Here is a 17,861-nt window from a genome sequence, read left to right as displayed (position 1 = left end):
CTCCAGGCCACAGTGAGACCTGCCATCTTGTTTTTCTCCTTGGTAAGAAGTTAAAAGAATATGCAATAATGACAGCTCTCCATGTGGACACAGAAGGCAGTTTCATGCGGATTCCACCCTAAGTCTCATCTCATGGATTTGAGCCAACATTGTCCTTGTTCAAGATGGTATACGCTGGGTGCTAATCGTGTTTAGTAGTAAACTGCTCTCCTGTCTATTTCATCAGCCTTATTCGATCTCCAGCAAATTTAAAAGAAAGTTCAAAAAGATGATTCTCCTCATTTTACAGAGCTGTAAACTTACTTCCCTGAAGTCTTGTTGCTGGCAAACGACAGAGCCAGGCCTAGGCAGAGCTGGAGCTATTGCCCAGAGTGCTCTCACTTCCCCGCACTGACTCCATGATGAGGGCTGGCCTTAACCCTCTGTGCCCAGCCTTGCTTCCCAGCACACCACTGTTTCCTGGTGGGCACCAGCCAACCTGCCAACCAGACGTTTTCTAAGGTACTCTCTCTACCCCTCTCCACCTTGAAAAAGCTAGTGATCAGAAAAGAGACAGTTCAGAGAAGATCCAAGCTATGCGGTGTCATGGGAGCCAATGGGGAAGTTTCAAACAGTAGGCAAGGAGGGCGAGAAGGAGGCCAAGTCTGTGGTGAGAGTAGAATGGTGAGGCGGGGGCAGGTGGTGGGGCAGGCTGAGGGGAGATGGGGTGGAGGCTGCCTGTTGGCAGAGGGGAGTTCATAGTGTGACAGTCAGAGTTCTCAGAGAGCTGGAAGGAGAGGCCTGCAGATGGCAGAAGGTAGGGTCCTGTCTGTCAGTGTCTCTGACTTGAATCCCTGTGTGACTTGGGGGAGCCACACAATATGAAGTGGGAATAAATGTGGTAATGACCTCGTGATGGTGGTTTGAGCATTGTGTGAAGTCAGGTGAAGATGGCGTCTATGTTACCAGAGCCAAGCCGCATGCCTGCAGGGGGTCTACTGAACTAGCAAGTGATGTGCTTCAGGGAGAGACTGGAATTTGGCAAAGGAAAAAGCCCCTGTCTCCTCCTCCATGCCAGGCCTTGTCTTGGGGCTCTCTGGGGCACTGAAGTACCCAGACAGGTTTGTGTAAGCCCTTCAGTATGGGCTGCTCTGCTTCTATCCAGGAGGCTCCTTACTGATGGTTCTCAGCCCAGCTTTTTAAGGTTCACTTTTGTTGCTTATATGTTGAAGATAAACAAGTCAGGACTTTACAAACTGCCTCAGTCTGGCTGTGTTTCTACTTAGCTTTGGGAATATTTATTTATGGCCACTTCTCTTTAGCACCCCACCCTTCACTACTCAGCCCTTATTAATGCTCTTGGCAGCTGCAGAGGCCAGGTCAGAAGCAACAGGCTACACTGAGGACAATAGCTCACTGAGGAGGTGTATCTGAACTCAGACATGGGCTTGTTCTCCAGAAACCCACAGCCTCAGGAAGGAGATAGCTCTAAGTGGCTGTCGTAACAACTTGAAAGTAATCAGAGTCACATGGCACCTTGGGGTAGGGTTTGGGGGACGGAGACACATACCTACTGATTACAAGGAATATACCCAGCATGGTACTGGGCACCCTCATGTCTTGTCTATTACTCACCATAGAATAGACCATACTATTTTTGTTAGCTCCGGTTTACAGACAAAAACTCCTCCTACAAAGCCTGATGTTCTCCCTCCCCAATACTCTCGTATACCCATTTTGTAATGATCTGTTTTTTCTGATAGATTGTAATCTCCTTCAACACTGAGCCATACGCCTGTTAGTAGTTATTAAATGAATGGGAATGGGTGGATAGGTGTGTTTTGAAGGCAGTGACAATCTAAGCTTTGAGAAAAGGTAGGATTCAAACCTCTGGATGTAGGAAAAAGAAAGCATCTTAGACAGGGGAAATATCTTTCTTCCTAATTGCTAGAGGAGTAGGAGAAAAGTCATCTTAATTGGCCCAGTGTCATGGGGATGCTTTTGCTGCCAGTTCTGGCTTTACCACCAGGCTGCTGGTTGGTCTGTGTGATCAGACGGGTCCTTCCTCACTGAAATATGCTGGGCTGTTTGTGGGCAGCCTCAGGTCCAGCAAAGCAGGAAGGGAAGTTCCCTGGGACCAGCAGAGGAATCTGCCCTGTAGTCTTGGACCTCCAGAGGTCAACAGATAGGAAGGGAACTGTAGCCTAAGCCCTCAGTCTACACAGGGAGAAGCCTCCTAGAAGAAATGGCCCTTGCCCTGGAAGCATTCAGTGGCCAGCAGAGGGACCTAGCATAGACATAGCTGCATTAAGTGCCGTGGTGGTAGGCACAGGACCATGAGAATAGGGTAATAGGGCTCTGAGAAAGACCATCAAACTCAACCTGGGACTTCAGGGAAGACTTTCTAAAAGAGGTGACAGATATTTTAAGTCTTTATGGATGAGTAGGAATTAATGGGTCAGCTTGGCTCAGCTTGGCTCGGCTGAGAAAAGCATCCCAGGCAGAGGAAGTTGCCTGAGCCAGAGCAGAGGCCACAGAGTGCAGAGGGGTGTGTTAGGGGCCTGTGCGCATTTCCACAAGACTAAGCCAAGGGTTGGGTCAGCTGTGGACAGTGTGACAAGGGCTTCAATGTGAAGGACACTGAGTGCCTGCTCCAGAGCGGGAATTATATTCTGTAATAACGATGACTCACTTCCTCATCTGCTTGGGGTCAGGTACTGCTCCAAGTGCTTACACAGACTAATTGTACAGACAACCCTATAAAGAAGATGAGGAAAGATATGGGTAAAGGAGGATAAGATGTAGATAGACTGGAGAACACCGTTTTTTCTGAGGTCATATCACTGAAAAGTAGCAGAGCTCCCAATAAGGGAAGAGATTCAGTCAAGTTTGCCTTTGATAAAGGTCTTTCTAGTGACATTGTGAGTGAAGAGTTGGGGTCGTGAGGCTTCAACCAGAGGCTGGGGGAACAGCCAGGAGGCTATTATGGTCTAGATGAGAAGTAACAAGTGCTGGGACTGGCAGCAAGGAGGGAGAGGAAGGGACAGATCCAGCAGATGTTTAAGAAATAGAACAGATGGCCACTGGGCCGAAGAAAGTGTGGCACAAAAAAGTGTCCGAAATGAGCTTCAGGTTTCAGACTCCAGGGATTGGGTAGGTGTTGCTTCCATTCCCTGAAATGGGAAGCAGTGAAAGGAATACTTTCTCTCTTGAGCATGTTGAATTGTGAGGTCTCTAAGTTATGTCCAACAGTTCAAGATATGACTCCATATCTTAGAAGAAAAGACAGGGCTGGAGAGTCATCAACATGGAATTTATCAGTTTATTGGTGATTGTGTAAACCCTGGCACGAAGAGCCCATGAGGAGACATGAGAACAGATGGTCCCCAGAGTCTCAGTCTCCCTCCTCGACCATTTGCCTAGAACCAGCAAGCATGTGTGTCATAATAGAGACCCCGTTCAAGACTTACCACATCAGAATCTCCTAAAGGGGGTCCTGGGGATTTGTGTTTTAATAAACACTCACCTGACTCTTACAGTGCATACAGTTTTGAGAACCATGGGCATAGAGTAAAATGAGAGAAATTCGACATAGTTCACATTGGTTTTAAAATCTGTTTTGGACTGCAGACCCATTTAAAAACATGGTAGGCCGGGCATGGTGGCTTACGCCTGTAATCCCAGCACTTTGGGAGGCCGAGGCGGGTGGATCACGAGGTCAGGAGTTCGAGACCAGCCTGGCCAAGATGGTGAAACCCTGTCTCTACTAAAAATACAAAAATTAGCCGGGCACAGTGGCAGGCATCTGTAATCTTAGCTACTCGGGAGGCTGAGGCAGGAGAATCACTTGAACCTGGGAGGCGGAGGTTGCAGTGAGTCAAGATCATATCATTGCACTCCAGCCTGGGCGACAGAGCAAGACTCCCATCTCAAAAAAAAAAAAAAGAAAAGAAAAGAAAATGAAAGAACATGGTAAACAAATTTCCGGAAGGAGTGTGCACACTCACTTTTGCAGATAATTTCAGGGGTTTCTTAGACTCTTCAAGCCTTTCCCTGGACTCCGGATTAAGAGCATTTGGTATAAGAGGTGAGTAGAAAGGAAACCTGTGAAAGAGGCTGAACAGGATTCACAGAGAGTGAAATGGAAAGCCAGGCAAATGTGAAGACTGGGGATTAAGGAGGAGAGGTTTTCAGAGTGAGGACACAGTCAATAGTGCCTGGCTCACTAACAGGCCCAGTGACTCAGAGCCGGAAAGCATGCATTGGAGCTGGGAGTGGAAAGTCAGTAACCTTGTCTGGGCTTAAGTTTATACTCAGGGCCAGGGGCCAGGTTCCAGTGGGGGCTTGGAGAGTGACGGGCGGGGTGGGGGTGGGCCGGGTGAGAAAACGGAGAGAGCAAGTGACAAGACAAGGAGCAGTGGGGAACAGTGGGAAGTAGAGAGTGAGGTCCAGTCGTATCATCTGGCGGGGTGCTTGTTAGGTGCCCACCCTTGCAAGGGTTACTGTGGTGAAAGATAAGAAAGGAGTTCCCAGCAGGACACCAACTCACCCTGGTTTGCCCAAGATTATCCCAGTTTCATTGCCAGATGCCCTACCATGTAGGAAACCCTTCTGTTATGGGCAAATGCTGGTTCCCAGTCCTACTGGGGAGACAAAATTGGCCCTCAAGATGAAGTATAAAGAGTTGTTTTGTCCAAAGGGAGCTTCCAAGTCTGAGCTTTGGGGCTGAGCAGGGCCACTGTGCCAGTCCTGGGGAGAGAGAGTGAGGCATTGACCGCCTGCTTTCTAAGAAGGAGGAATGTGGCTCCTAGGTTAACACTCCAGAGGGGCAGAAGAGGGCAGCCTGTGCCTTCCCAGAGGCCTCCTGCCAGAGGAGCAGGCCTGGGCCCAGGCAGAGCTGAGATGCACCTTTAGAGGCAGCACACAGGGCTGAGGCTCACTTAGCACAGGAGCCCACCCGCAGAGCTGTGGTTTCCTGACTCACCCGTCCCAGTCTGTTATGAGAGAGAATGTTGATGGTAAACTGTGACGGATGCCTTTGCTTGGCGGTTACACTTTCTTTGAGAATAACTGGAGAGGATTGTGAGTAGCATGTTCCCACGAGCACACAATCATAAACGCACTGTTTTTCCCACAGTCAGGTCATTTGTTTAACAATTATTCATGTCTACAGCATATAGGGACTGGCTTTACCAAGGGGAAAACAGCACAGTTCCTACCTTCAAGGAGCTCACAGTCTGGTGGTGCAGACACCTAGGCAGATTCGGAGAGGCAGGGCAGACTGAAAAGTGCTTTGGCAGAGGCATAAGCAAGCATGGGGCTGCAGGAACCAGCCTCTCTCTGGATAGGTCTACCTCCTGTGCTTTTTCCAAGTTCAACCCTGGACTTGTACTTCCCAACAAACCTCTTGTGGTTAGCCCCGTTCCACCCTGAGGGTCTTCCTTTTCCCTTACTTTATGAATTTGCACTCTGTCCTTCAAGGAAATAACAGGGCTGGGATGGCGTGTCTGTGTAAGCCCATGAGAATTTCAGAAACCTTGTTCCTAGCCACACAGGGAGCGGGGGAACGAGAGTCCAGGGACACGGAACCTGGACTTTTCCAGAAGGATGAGAGAGTGAGAGCCCGAGGTTGACTTCAGGCTGTCATCACTGAGGGCTGTGCTGCAAGTTTTTGTCTGCATCCTCCAAGTAGCTGGGACTGCAGGCATGTTCCACCACACCCAGCTGCCTACATAATAGTTTTACCTTGAAATGCATTACTGATTTCCCAAATCAAATCCTGGAAGGTCTATGCTTAGGTTTCAGAGTTACTGGCAGACAATTTGGGGTGTGTTTTGCTTTTTTTTTTTTCCTTTTCAGTGAGAGATTTCAACAGACATTCAGAAGTGGTCTATGGTATATAGCAGGGTGTCCAATCTTTTGGCTTCCCTGGGGCACATTGGAAGAGTTGTCTTGGGCCACACATAAAATACATTAACATTAACAACAGCTGATGAGCTTTAAAAAAAATCTCATAATGTTTTAAGAAAGCTTACAAATTTGTGTTGAGCTGCATTAAAGCCATCTTGGGTTGCATGCAGCCCAGAGGTTAGACAAGCTTGGTGTATGGTCTAAAAAAATTATCTGCTGAACCAGCGAAAGGACAAAGATATGGCTTTTCCCATCTTCCCTGCTGTGCCCTGCCCCATGCCAGGCTAATGAGCAGAACTCAACAAGTACTCAGCGCTTGTCTGAGGGAGCTTTGAGGTCAGACTCAACCTTGTACAGATGAGGAAACTGAGGCCTAGAGTCACATGGTCTTTCTCCTGTAAGCTGATAGAAGTGGAGTCTGAAGCTTTAAGAGTTTATGTCTCACATGACACAGGGAGGGATATTAAAGGCTCAAATTGTATGGGCCCCACAAATACATGTACAAAAGCCCAAAATGACAGGGGAATTGGACTGCTTGTTTGGAAAGAGCCTTCTCCCAAGAGAGAAATTCTAGTTACACCTGCAGCTCAGAGGTGCCTATTATATCCAGCGGGGAAAGAAGTCCGCCAACCTGGTAGTTTAACACTATACAGAACAAACCAATGTATTTTTACTGATTTTAGTCCCCTACTAAACAATATAAAATAACCCTGTGAGACATGAAGACCTCATGGGAACCATTTAGTAAATGAAATTTCCTATGTGTGTGTTTTTAAAAACAGTTCATTCATTCATTTATTCAATAAATAATTTAAGAAAACATTTGTCTATCAGATTTCCTCATAGCTAGGCACAATGGCTCGTGCCAGTAGTCCCAGCACTTCGAGAGACCAAAAAGACCAAGGCAGGAGGATCACTTAAGCCCAGGAGTTGGAGATCAGTCTGGGTAATATAGCAAAACCCTCTTTCTACAAAAAAAAATAATAATAAATTTCTTCAAGGGATAGATGATTTGAACAAATTAAATTGTGATGCCTAGGGAGTATGTGTATAATACAGAGTTTGAGTATTTATCCAAGTGAAGATGTTGAGAAGGCAAGTGAATATATATATATATATATTGCTCAGAGGCAATGTCGAGGTTAGATGGCAATCAAGATTTTATTAAAACAAAAAAATTTCAAAGATGTATTAAACCCAAATTAGCAAAACAAATCTTAAGTAGAAGAAATGTGTAGTGTCTTGCATTTAGGTTTTGTTAGTAGCAATAAAATAAGAGACAAACCAGCACTATTCAAAAGGTGGGGGAAAACCAGGGATTTTGGTTAACCACAAGTTTAATTTGAACCTAAAGTATTAACAAAAAAAAAAAAAAAAAAAAAAAAAAAAAAAAAAAAAAAAAAAAAAAAAAAAAAAAAAAAAGAACCTGTGAGTATAATTACAAGAAGAAAAATGGTTATTGGTATTGAAGTATCTAGTGGCAAGCATAGTGCTTTACTTATGCCATCTCAGTAGCTCCCCTAAAAGATGTGTGTGTTACCCTAGGTGTGCTTCACCCCCACCTAGTGCTCGTGGTTTTCTGCGTGCCGTGCCATTCTTGCCTCCCTGCCTCTGCTCAGCCACCTGTCTCTGCTTAGAATCCTACATCCCCTTCCTGAATTCACCTAGGCGTTGAAAGTCTTCATCTTAAAACCCACTCAACGTTCTCTTCAGAAAGCCTCCCCAGGCCTGGTGCAGTGGCTTTCACCTATAATGCCAGCACTTTGGGAGTCTGAGGCAGACAGATAGCTTGAGGCCAGGAGTTCAAGACCAGCCTGGCCAACATGATAAAACCCTGTCTCTACTAGAATTACAAAAATAAGCCAGGCATGGTGGCATGTGCCTGTAGTCCCAGCTTCATGGGAGGCTGAAGCACGAGAATCATTTGAACCTGCGAGGCAGAGTTTGTAGTGAGCTGAGATTGCGCCACTGCACTCTGGCCTGGGCGACAGAGTGAGACTCTGTCTCAAAATAATAAGTAAAAATTTTGAAAAATGAAAGCCTTCCCTGCCACCCTCCCCGATCCTTCCAGGCTGGGTAAGATTTATAATTACTCGTCTGACTGCCAGACTAGCTTGGAGCTTGCTGAGGGCAGGTACTTTTCCACCCATCTCACTGTCATTAGTGTTTCTTTACTCACTAGCATCTACTGGTCAGACTAAGCTTTAAATATTGTGCCCAGTTTTAGGCCCCAGACTGATGGGATCGCAAGGGGACTGGTAGCTTTGTCATGTGGCTAATGGAGGGACACGCTCTTCCTTCAGCTGTCCGATGGGTTCTCACAGGCTCTGCAGAGCACCTTGTGGCATGTCACTCAGAGCAAGGAGGGATTGTCTAAATTAAAACCATTTATAACCAGTGGTTTGCTTTGGAGAGTAATAAGTTCCCTGTCACCCAAAGCTCAGTGTGGACTTCTCAGGGCAGCTTTATTGGACACTAAAGTGGATTAGTGTCTACAGTTCTTTTCAGCTCTGAGATTATTCCATGAGCATTTATTAGGCACATTCTCTGTGCCAGGTTCTAACAGAGGTCAAAAGTCTACGAAAGGAGAAAGGCCAGAAAGGATGGACTAGAAGCATCTCAGACCACGTCACAATGCTGAGAACATCTGGACCAGGCTGATAGGGCATTCCCAAGCCAAGGCTTCCCCCACAGACGAATTCTGTGTTGGGAAGGAACGGGCTGGCACTGGTACCCCTGCCATGTTCAGTCAGTGGCTGGGAGCAGCCTCAGAGCAGAATGGCCTCTGTGCACCAGCTCTGCTTCCATAGCAGGTTCTCCTGCAGGGCAGCTGAAGGGCATTCTTCCATGACTGCCACACAGGGACTCTAGAGAGCATTGCCCCTCACACAGCAGCTCCCCAGAGTGCACCCCCAGAATCATCTCAGGGCTCTGTGGTCATCTTCCAGCAAATGGTAGAGTTGGGCTCCAACTCAGATCCCTCTGATTTAATAAAATCCATGTTTTGTTAACCAAGACCATGCTGCATCTCAGGATCTGTCCTAGCTCTTAAGACAGCATCCAGAACACACACCTACTTGTTGACTGTCACATTTAGCAACTGAGTGTACCAGAAGCAGTAAGTGCCAGAACTTAGCCCATAACGTGATGTATGGCTCATTTACATTGGGGTGGAACTATGATTTGACCCAAAGTCTATCTGGTTCTGTGTACAGTTTAGTCTAATTTATTTATTTATTTATTATTTATTTATTTATTCCTTTTTTTTCTTTCCTTCCTTCCTTCCTTGCCTTTCCTTGCCTTTCCTTGCCTTTCCTTGCCTGTCTTTCCTGTCCGTCTGTCCGTCCTTCCTTCCTTCCTTCCTTCCTTCCTTCCTTCCTTCCTTCTTTTCTTTCTTTTCTTTCTACAGGGTCTTACACTATCACCCAGCCTGGAGTGCAGTGGCACAATCATGGCTCACTGCAGCCTCAACCTCCTGACTCAAGTGTCCTCCCATCTCAGCCTCCCAAGTAGCTGGAACTGTAGGCGCCCATCACCACACCTGGCTAATGTTTTTGTTGTTTTTTTGTAGAGACAAGGTCTCACTATGTGGCTCAGGCTCATCTCAAACTCCTAGGCTCAAGTGATCCTCCTACCTCAGCCTCCTGTAAGTGCTGTGATTACAGGTGTGAGCCACTGTACCCAGCTAGTTTACTCTAATTTCTACTAGACTTCATGAAGACTTAACTAGGGGAGGAGCAGCTTTACCTAAGCACATTCTCTTAAAAGATATGTTGTTTCAGGCCCCAAAACACAGAGATGATAACTTCTGCCCTCTTAAATATTGTGGAATGAATGATGAATTATAGGGAAGAATGATGCAGCACAAACTGCAGATCAAAACCCTTATTATTCACTCCGAATACATCTGTCCACAGATGTGCCCAGAGCCCTCAATGCAAGGCTGGGACAGCTGAGGTCAGGTGTGCCCTAGGCTCCTAAACACCAGAGACAGACCTGAGTAGTCAGCGGCAAGGTTGAGACCCAACAGTGCAGGCATTTGGATCAGGCCCGGGACTCGGCACTGGCACTCAAGCTGTAAGATGTGCATAGGGTTCATTCAAAGTGAAATTGAGGGCATATGTAGGGAAGGGCCTTATATGTGGCACTGTACACAAAAATGTTGTTTAAAAGTATAGTAATAATCCATACACTGGATCATCCACAGTCTCCAAGCAGTAGGGGAGCTGGGCCCTGAGGGAACTCAGCCCTGTGGAACACTGAGGAACTGACTACGCTGGCCAAGTTGAGGTTTCCAAGTCACAGAGAACTAATCCTATAAAAACCACTGTTAAGAATAGAAGAATAATTAGAAAAGCAAGCATGTTACATTTTAGCAAATGGAAAAAAACAATAAAGCTATTTGAAAACTTAAAAAAAAAAAAAGACTTTTTTTCATCTCATAACCGCAGGGCTGGGGATATAGATCTTCTTAAGTATGGTGAAGTGAACATAATAGAACTTCTTCTCAACTGCTTGGTCTCAGCATTATAATCATCCACCATTGTACACACTTTCCTTCTATATGATTGCTCCCAAATTGTTGAGCATTACAGTTCTGCTTCCAGTCCCTCGTCTTTATGCAGCTATGCTTGCCGATGACCACTCCTCACTGTGGCCAGTGTGCCTACCTTCAGCAAGCACAATTCCCTCTTTAAAAAAAAAAAAAAAAAAGAGAGAGAGATAGAGACCGGGCGTGGTGGCTCACGCCTGTAATCCCAGCACTTTGGGAGGCTGAGCTGGCCGATCACCTGCGGTCAGGAGTTCGAGACCAGCCTGCCCAATATGGTGAAACCTCATCTCTTTAATTAATTAATTAGGAACAAATGAGTATTGCTTTTTTTAAATGCAGGAATTCTAATAGGCTGGAAATGATGTTAAAGATGATTAGGGCTTATGAAGAACCAGTGGGTTCTGAGATACTTCCTCTGGATACCGTGCAGGGGTTTTAGTGTATTAATTTTAGTGATGGCTATTTTATCCTTCCAGGGGCCTCTTCCCTGCTTTTCTGTCATATTTTGAACAAATGAGGTTGCTTCCCTACGTAAATGTTTTCAGCAAAGTATGGAAGTAGCCACCTATTTATTTTGATTTATGTTGCTCTTTTCTTAGCTCACCTAAATACCTCATTGCCTGCATAGTTTGTCTTGATGCTGCCCTCGCCTAATTCCATAAATGGAGCATATTGTTGGATGTTGGAAAGAATATTATCTATGTCATATGCTCTAGAGTCAGTCAGAAGTGGTTGGAAATCCCCAGTTTAATCACTGTGTGAACTCAGATACATCTTTTCAAGCCTCTGAGCCACTTTTTTCTCATCAAAAAAATGGAGGTAATAAATAGCTGCTTCATAAATTGTGAAGCTTAGGTGCTGCAATGCATTCTCTCTCGTGTGCTTTTTTTTTTTTTTTTTTTTTAAACAGAGTCTCGCTCTGTCGCCCAGGCTCGTGTACAGTGGTGCAGTGCCGGCTCACTGCAACCTCTGCCTCCTGGATTCAAGCAATTCTTGTGTCTCAGCCTCCTGAGTAGCTGGGATTACAGGCATGTGCCACTGTATTTTTAGTAGAGACGAGGCGGGGGAGGTGTCTCACCATGTTGGTCAGGCTGGTCTCGAACTCCTGACCTCAAGTGATCCACCCGCCTTAGCCTCCCAAAATGTTGGGATTACAGGCATGAGCCACCATGCCTGGCCACATTCTCTTATTTAATACAGTACATGGAATATCGTGAACAGTTGGCAAATTGTAATTGTAATTCCATTCTCATCCAGGCAACTTTTCCCCTGGAAACAAGGCTGTGAGTCTTCTCCAAGCTATTGAAAGTTTTGGCACAGAATCTCCTCTCCCCTCTGCAGGCTCCTTAGAGAATGTAAACTCATCACCTCACAAGGCAGTTCTTCCATAGACAGTTGAAAGTTCTGGCAATTGGAAAGTTTCTTTATCTCAAGTAGCAATTGGCCTGTTTCAGAAAAGGGCAAAGTCAACTTCCATCACCTGTAGCTGAGGCTGACACCAGCTTTTTCTTGCTCTCTAGTGAACAGAGTATCTGCCAAGCCCGGGCTTCCGTGATGGTCTACGATGACACCAGTAAGAAATGGGTACCAATCAAGCCTGGCCAGCAGGGATTCAGCCGGATCAACATCTACCACAACACTGCCAGCAACACCTTCAGAGTCGTTGGAGTCAAGCTACAGGATCAGCAGGTCAGTGCTGGAATTGCAGATTATACCCATGAGCCTGTGCACCACCTCCTCACCACCCACCCCTTACACACACATATCATTCAAAGATGTTAGAACAAAAAGGTCAGTATTCGGAATCAGAGGGCCTGGGCTCAGATTTTGACTCTGTATCCTCATCCTTCAAGGTATGACACCTTAAGCAAACTGTTTTCTGGATTTCACTTTTTACCTATGTCATATGGAGACAGTAATCCACACCCTATTTCACTGTTATTGTCAGATTGAAATAAATAATAGATGTGGGAAGCTTTGAAAAAATATATTGCACAAATGTGTTCATCTTACTCATATGTAAGGTGGCTATTAAGGTTTTTGGTTCATCAACCTTTTAAGTCTTACTTTAGAACAAATATCAAGATGGGGTCATTTCTCTCCCTAATAGTACAACCTAGGCAAATCAGATATGATAATTTATAAGTGTACCTGGCAAGTACCTGTGTAAGTACGAGGGAACAACCATGTCCACCTGTGTCATGAATAGTACACACATAATCATGACAAAATACTCTGATGTGTCATGGACTAAAATAGGGGCATGGAGAAACAGGCTGTGTGACTTAACCACAGGGACTTTGGTTAGTTTGGTGCTCTCCCTCCAACTCTCTTCTTAGAGATAGACAATGGCGTTTATAGCAGTGAAGTTAACAGATCTGTGATTATAGCATTTATGAAAAACTCTATATTGTGGCAGCCTTTGTGGGTCAAGCTTCAGCTAAGTTGAGCAGCAGGTTAGCTGCTGTCTTGGAAAGAATCAGCAATCGGAAGAGAGAGAACAGAAACTCTGGGTTCTATTTTTAGTGTGTTGCCTGTTGATTGGATTTTTGCTTTAACCAAAATAGCCTTATTAAGTTTCAGATGCTCATGGCTAACAGAGACATCTCTACCCCAGGACCCCTGATAAAAGGTAGTCTTTCTAACCTTGAATTCCTTGTACCTCCAGAGGCATCTTTTTTCTCTTGTTGATGAGCCTTAATAGTATAATGGTATATGTGTCTTTCTAGAAACCTTCACAAAGCTGCCCCCCTGTCATTCCAATTCACTAATTCTAGATCTGTCTTTTAGTGACACACTGTGCCACACATTGCAGGATATATAGAACCTTTGGCTCCAATTTTGATGACAGTCAAAAACATCTCAAGTTTTTAGAACATCTGATGGCTGGGGCTTGCGAGGGCAGTACTTCCATGTCTTTGACACAAGGTCCATTACCTGGCGTGCTTCCTGAATCATAGTAGGTGTTCCCTAAGTGATTGCTTTTATTATGACAAGTTTTCTGTTCCCTTCCTGCCTCTTGGTTGCCCTCCAGGGTGTAGTAAGATGACAGCATGGTGTACTAGAAAGGGCATGGGTTGGAAGAGCTCCCCAAAACCCATACACAGCCTGTTCTCAGGGACCTCAGCACGTCACCACCTCCTTCAGAGGAAACCTCATGTTGAGAAAGAGACCTTTTCCCCACCCCAGGACGGACTGACAGTAGTCTTCAGTGGTATTCTGTTTAAATTTGGAGGGCCGTGTTGATTCTAACTTGAGGCCTCCTAAGTTAGAGTATGACTGAGAAGTTCCGAGCACAGCCTGCCACTTGAAATCACATGTTCAGGAGACAGGCTATCAGACAGGATTGATGATATCTCTGCAAATGGATGGAGCATGTTACCTAGGAATAGAAAAGAGATTCTTGGTAAACCAAGGCATTCGAGAAAATGGCAGGAAATCTGGTCCAGAGCAACTTTTAGGGACCTCTGTAGAAAGACTGATTTTTCACAGATTTGGTTTTAGTGCACGTAGATTACCACCTTAAAGCGGTCAGACATGGTTAAGAGAGTCAAAGATTCCTGGTTTTATAGCTAAATAGGGATATCCAACATGTTTAATGCTCTTTATGGTTAATGGAGCACTTTTCACGTCTATTATTTCATTCCCCCAGTAAGAATAATGGTACAAGAATTATTGTCACCATTTGTTAAACAGGTGATAAAACCAGGTAATCAGTTGTGGAGAAAAGATATAGTAACTTATAGTACCGTTAGCCAAAATCTAACCTGAAGCTCACATTCAGGGTGAAAAACCCGAAGGATTTTTAGTTGAGAATGCATTTTGATCACCAAAAAATATGGCTGGTTGCAGTGGCTCATGCCTGTAATCCCAACACTTTGAGAGGCCAAGGCAGGTAGATCACTTGAGCCCAGGAGTTCGAGATTAGCCTGAGCAACAGAGTGAGATCCTGTCTCTACAAAAAATATATATATAAATTACCTGGGCATAGTGGGGCATACCTGTTAGTCCCAGCTACTCAGGAGACAATGTGGGAGAGTCTGTTGAGTTCAGGAGGTTGAAGTTTCAGTGAGTTGTGATCGCACCACTGCATTCCAGCCTGAGTCACAGAGCAAACTCTGTCTCAAAAAAAAAAAAAAAGTGTTGTGATTTCTCAGGCTGAGTTAGAAGTAGAGTGAATCGATAGAAGTAGAATAAATGAATAGAGTAAATGAATAGAGATGGAGTGAATTTAAGAAGGGAGACTGTAGTCCTGCTCTGCTCTGCATGAGTTATACTTCCCTCAGGACACTGGGACTGCGTCTGAGTACAGCAAACTGAAATCTACTAGAAGAAGAGCATCCAAACTGGTGGACGATCTGAAAGTGATATAATATGGGGAACGATTGAAGGAGTAACAAGAGATATTTACTTGGAGAAGATAGAAATGTTTTCAAGTCTCTTAAGGGTGCTATGTGGAAGAGAAATCTCACTTTCATTGTGGACCCCAGAAAACAGAACTAGGAATATTGCCTGGATTCTATAATGAAGATGATTTTAATGCAGTAAAAGAATGAACTTTCTCACAAGCACACTGTTGAAATATGGAAAGTGTTACATTGCCAGCCCGAGAGGTAAGATTCTGGAAGAGACAGTCTGTCATCAAGCAGGGATTTGGATGAGATGAGACCTCTAAAGTCTTTGCCAGTCTGTAGATTCTGTAGTTTTTACATCCAGGCATATATAGGGACAAGAAGATTGTTCTCCACCATCAAGCATCTTTCTTTTTTTAAAGGACTCTTGACTGTTTTTACCCAGAGTCCCCAGAAACATGTGAAGACAGTACAGTCATGCATCCCTGAACGAGGGGGGATACATTCTGAGAAATGTACCATTGGGGGATTTTGTTGTCATGTGAGTATGTTTATACAAACCTAGATGGTATAGCCTACTATGCACCTAGGCTATATTGTATAGCCTGTTGCTCCTAGGCCACAAACCCGTATAGCATATTACTGTACTGAATACTGAGGGCAGTTGTAACACATGTGTGTAAACATATGCGAGCATAGAAAAAGTATAGTAAAAATACTGTACTATAGTCCTACAGGACTTCCATTGTATATACAGTCTGTTGTTGACCAAAACATCATTATGTGGTCCATGATTATATTTGGAGTTGCAAGACCTTCCATTAAAAGAACAGGAAAGGCACTCCTACTTACTCCTACACTCCCCAGAATAAAACTTGTGCAAATGCTGTAATTATGGGCTCCAATGCAAAAAGTATGACATTTTAAAATGTTCATCCTTCAGCAAGTGTCCAGATCAGTCCTGCCAAACCTTGGAGAATTATTTTTAAAATAAAGCTGGTAAAGAGATTCCAACGAGGCCTCCAAAAACAAAAAGTTGAAAGTAAAAAATTGGAAGAGAGAAACCTTACAAACACTAACCAAAAGAAATTGGTGTGGCTATGTTAGTATCAGACAAACAAGCCTTTAAGGCAACAAGTATTCCTAAAGATAATGACAGACCTTTTTAATGATAAAAGGGTAATTGAAAAAGAAGTCATAGCATCCCTACATTTGTATGAATCCATTCATATCTTCAAAACACATAAAACAAAAAATCTAAAGGGAGAAAGAGACAGATTCAGAAACATAGTTGGAGGTCCTAACCATACCTCCAGGCTACTGATTGAATAAGGAAGTAGAAATAAATAAGTAAAGACAGAAAACTTGAATAACATTATTAACCAACTTGACCTAATTTACATTTGTAGAAACTACAGCCAGCAACTGTACAATGCATAGTCTTCTCAAGTAAACATAAAACATTTACCAAAATAGACCATATGCTGGTTATAAATCAGGTGTCAAGTTAAAAAGGATTGAAATCATACAGAGTATGTTCTTTGACTACAGAAGAATTAAACCACAAATTAGTAACAGAAGAGTAACTTTTAAAATCTTCAAATGTTTGGAAATTAAGTAGTGTAATACTGAATGAGCCATGAGACAGAAAAGAAATCACAATGTAAACTAGAAAATATTTTGAACAATAATGAAAATATAACATAGCAAAACTTGTGGGATGCAGATAAAACAGTACATATGAGCTGGGTGCAGTGGCTCATGCCTGTAATTCCAACACTTTGGGAGGCCAGGGAGAGAGGGTCAACTGAGGCCAGGCATGAGACCTGGAGTTTGAGACCATCCTGGGCAATATAGCAAGACTCCACCTCTACCAAAAAAATTTTTTTAATTAACTGGGCATGGTGGCATGTGCCTGTAGTCCCTGCTACTCAGGAGACTGAAGTTGGAGGATCACTTAGGCCCAGGAGTTTGAGGCTGCAGTGAGCCATTGTCATATTACTGCATTCCAGCCTGGACGACAGAGTGATAGCTTGTCTCAAAAAAAAAAAAAAAAAAAGCCCCCAAAAAGTACATATGGGGAAATTTATAGCTATAAATGTATATGTTAGAGTGTTTGAAAATCATTGATCTATGCCACTATCTCTAGAAGGTAGAAAATATGAAAGCAAATTAAACCCAACAAAAGTAGAAGGAAGGAAAAAATAAAAACTAATGAAATAGAAAGCAGATGTAGGATAAACACAAAATGTCTCAGGTTTTTTGAAGGAAAAAGTTGGTTCTTTGAAAAAAACAAAATTAATAAACCTCTACTGAGAGTGAGAAAAAGAAAAAACACTAATTGCCAGTAAAACTAATGAAAGGGGAAATCACTGCAGATCCTGTAAGTATTAAAAACATAGGATGGCATTATTAATAACCTTATGCCAGTAAACATGACAACTTAGATAAGATGGACATATTCCTTGAAAAACATAAGGAAGAAACAATACCAATCTTACATAAACTCCTTCAGAGAGGAGAGAAACAAAGCCCTTCCTGTATTGTCTTATTACAACCATGCTATATAACCATGATACAAAAACTACACAAGAACATTACAAAAAAAGAAAATTACAAGCCATTATTTCTAATGAACAATAATGCAGTAAGCAAATCTAAACAAAAGATTAATGACCTGAATTTAACAATGTATTGAAAATTTTTGACAAATGAGATTTATTCCAGGAATGCAAGATTATTTTAATGGAATAAAGCCAGAAAACTGTAAGTTCATCTCACAGATGTAGAAAAAGCATTTGGTAAAATTCAGTACCCCTTCATGATAAAAACTATGAGGAAAGTAGGAATTAAAAGGATAAAATTGATTTATTTAATAAGATAAAAGATATCCAAGAGCAACAACAAAACAAAAACTATAGCTGATATCATACTAAATATCCCACTGTCCCCCTGAATTCAGGAACAAGACAAGCATGTTCACTGTCACCTCTTTGATTTAACAGTTGGAGAGGAAGATGCAAAACCATTTTGCATCACAGATGACTTGATAGTGTATATGGAAAATG

The 17,861-nt window shown here is 43.5% G+C and overlaps 1 protein-coding gene across 4 annotated transcripts in view; it reads left to right on the top strand.

Moving 5' to 3' along the window:
• EVL (Enah/Vasp-like) overlaps positions 1–17,861 on the top strand; it is a 183,734-nt gene that overhangs the window by 111,750 nt on the left and 54,123 nt on the right. For all 4 annotated transcript variants that reach the window (XM_017528134.2, XM_017528131.2, XM_017528133.2 and 1 more), the window contains exon 2: positions 11,962–12,130. In XM_017528134.2, coding sequence (XP_017383623.1) covers positions 11,962–12,130 — 169 coding nt within the window. The remainder of the gene's footprint in view (positions 1–11,961; positions 12,131–17,861) is intronic.

This window comes from Cebus imitator, unplaced genomic scaffold, assembly GCF_001604975.1.
Source record: "Cebus imitator isolate Cc_AM_T3 unplaced genomic scaffold, Cebus_imitator-1.0 Scaffold52, whole genome shotgun sequence".
Classification (NCBI taxonomy): domain Eukaryota; kingdom Metazoa; phylum Chordata; class Mammalia; order Primates; family Cebidae; genus Cebus; species Cebus imitator.
This window is presented reverse-complemented; position numbering and strand designations above follow the sequence as displayed.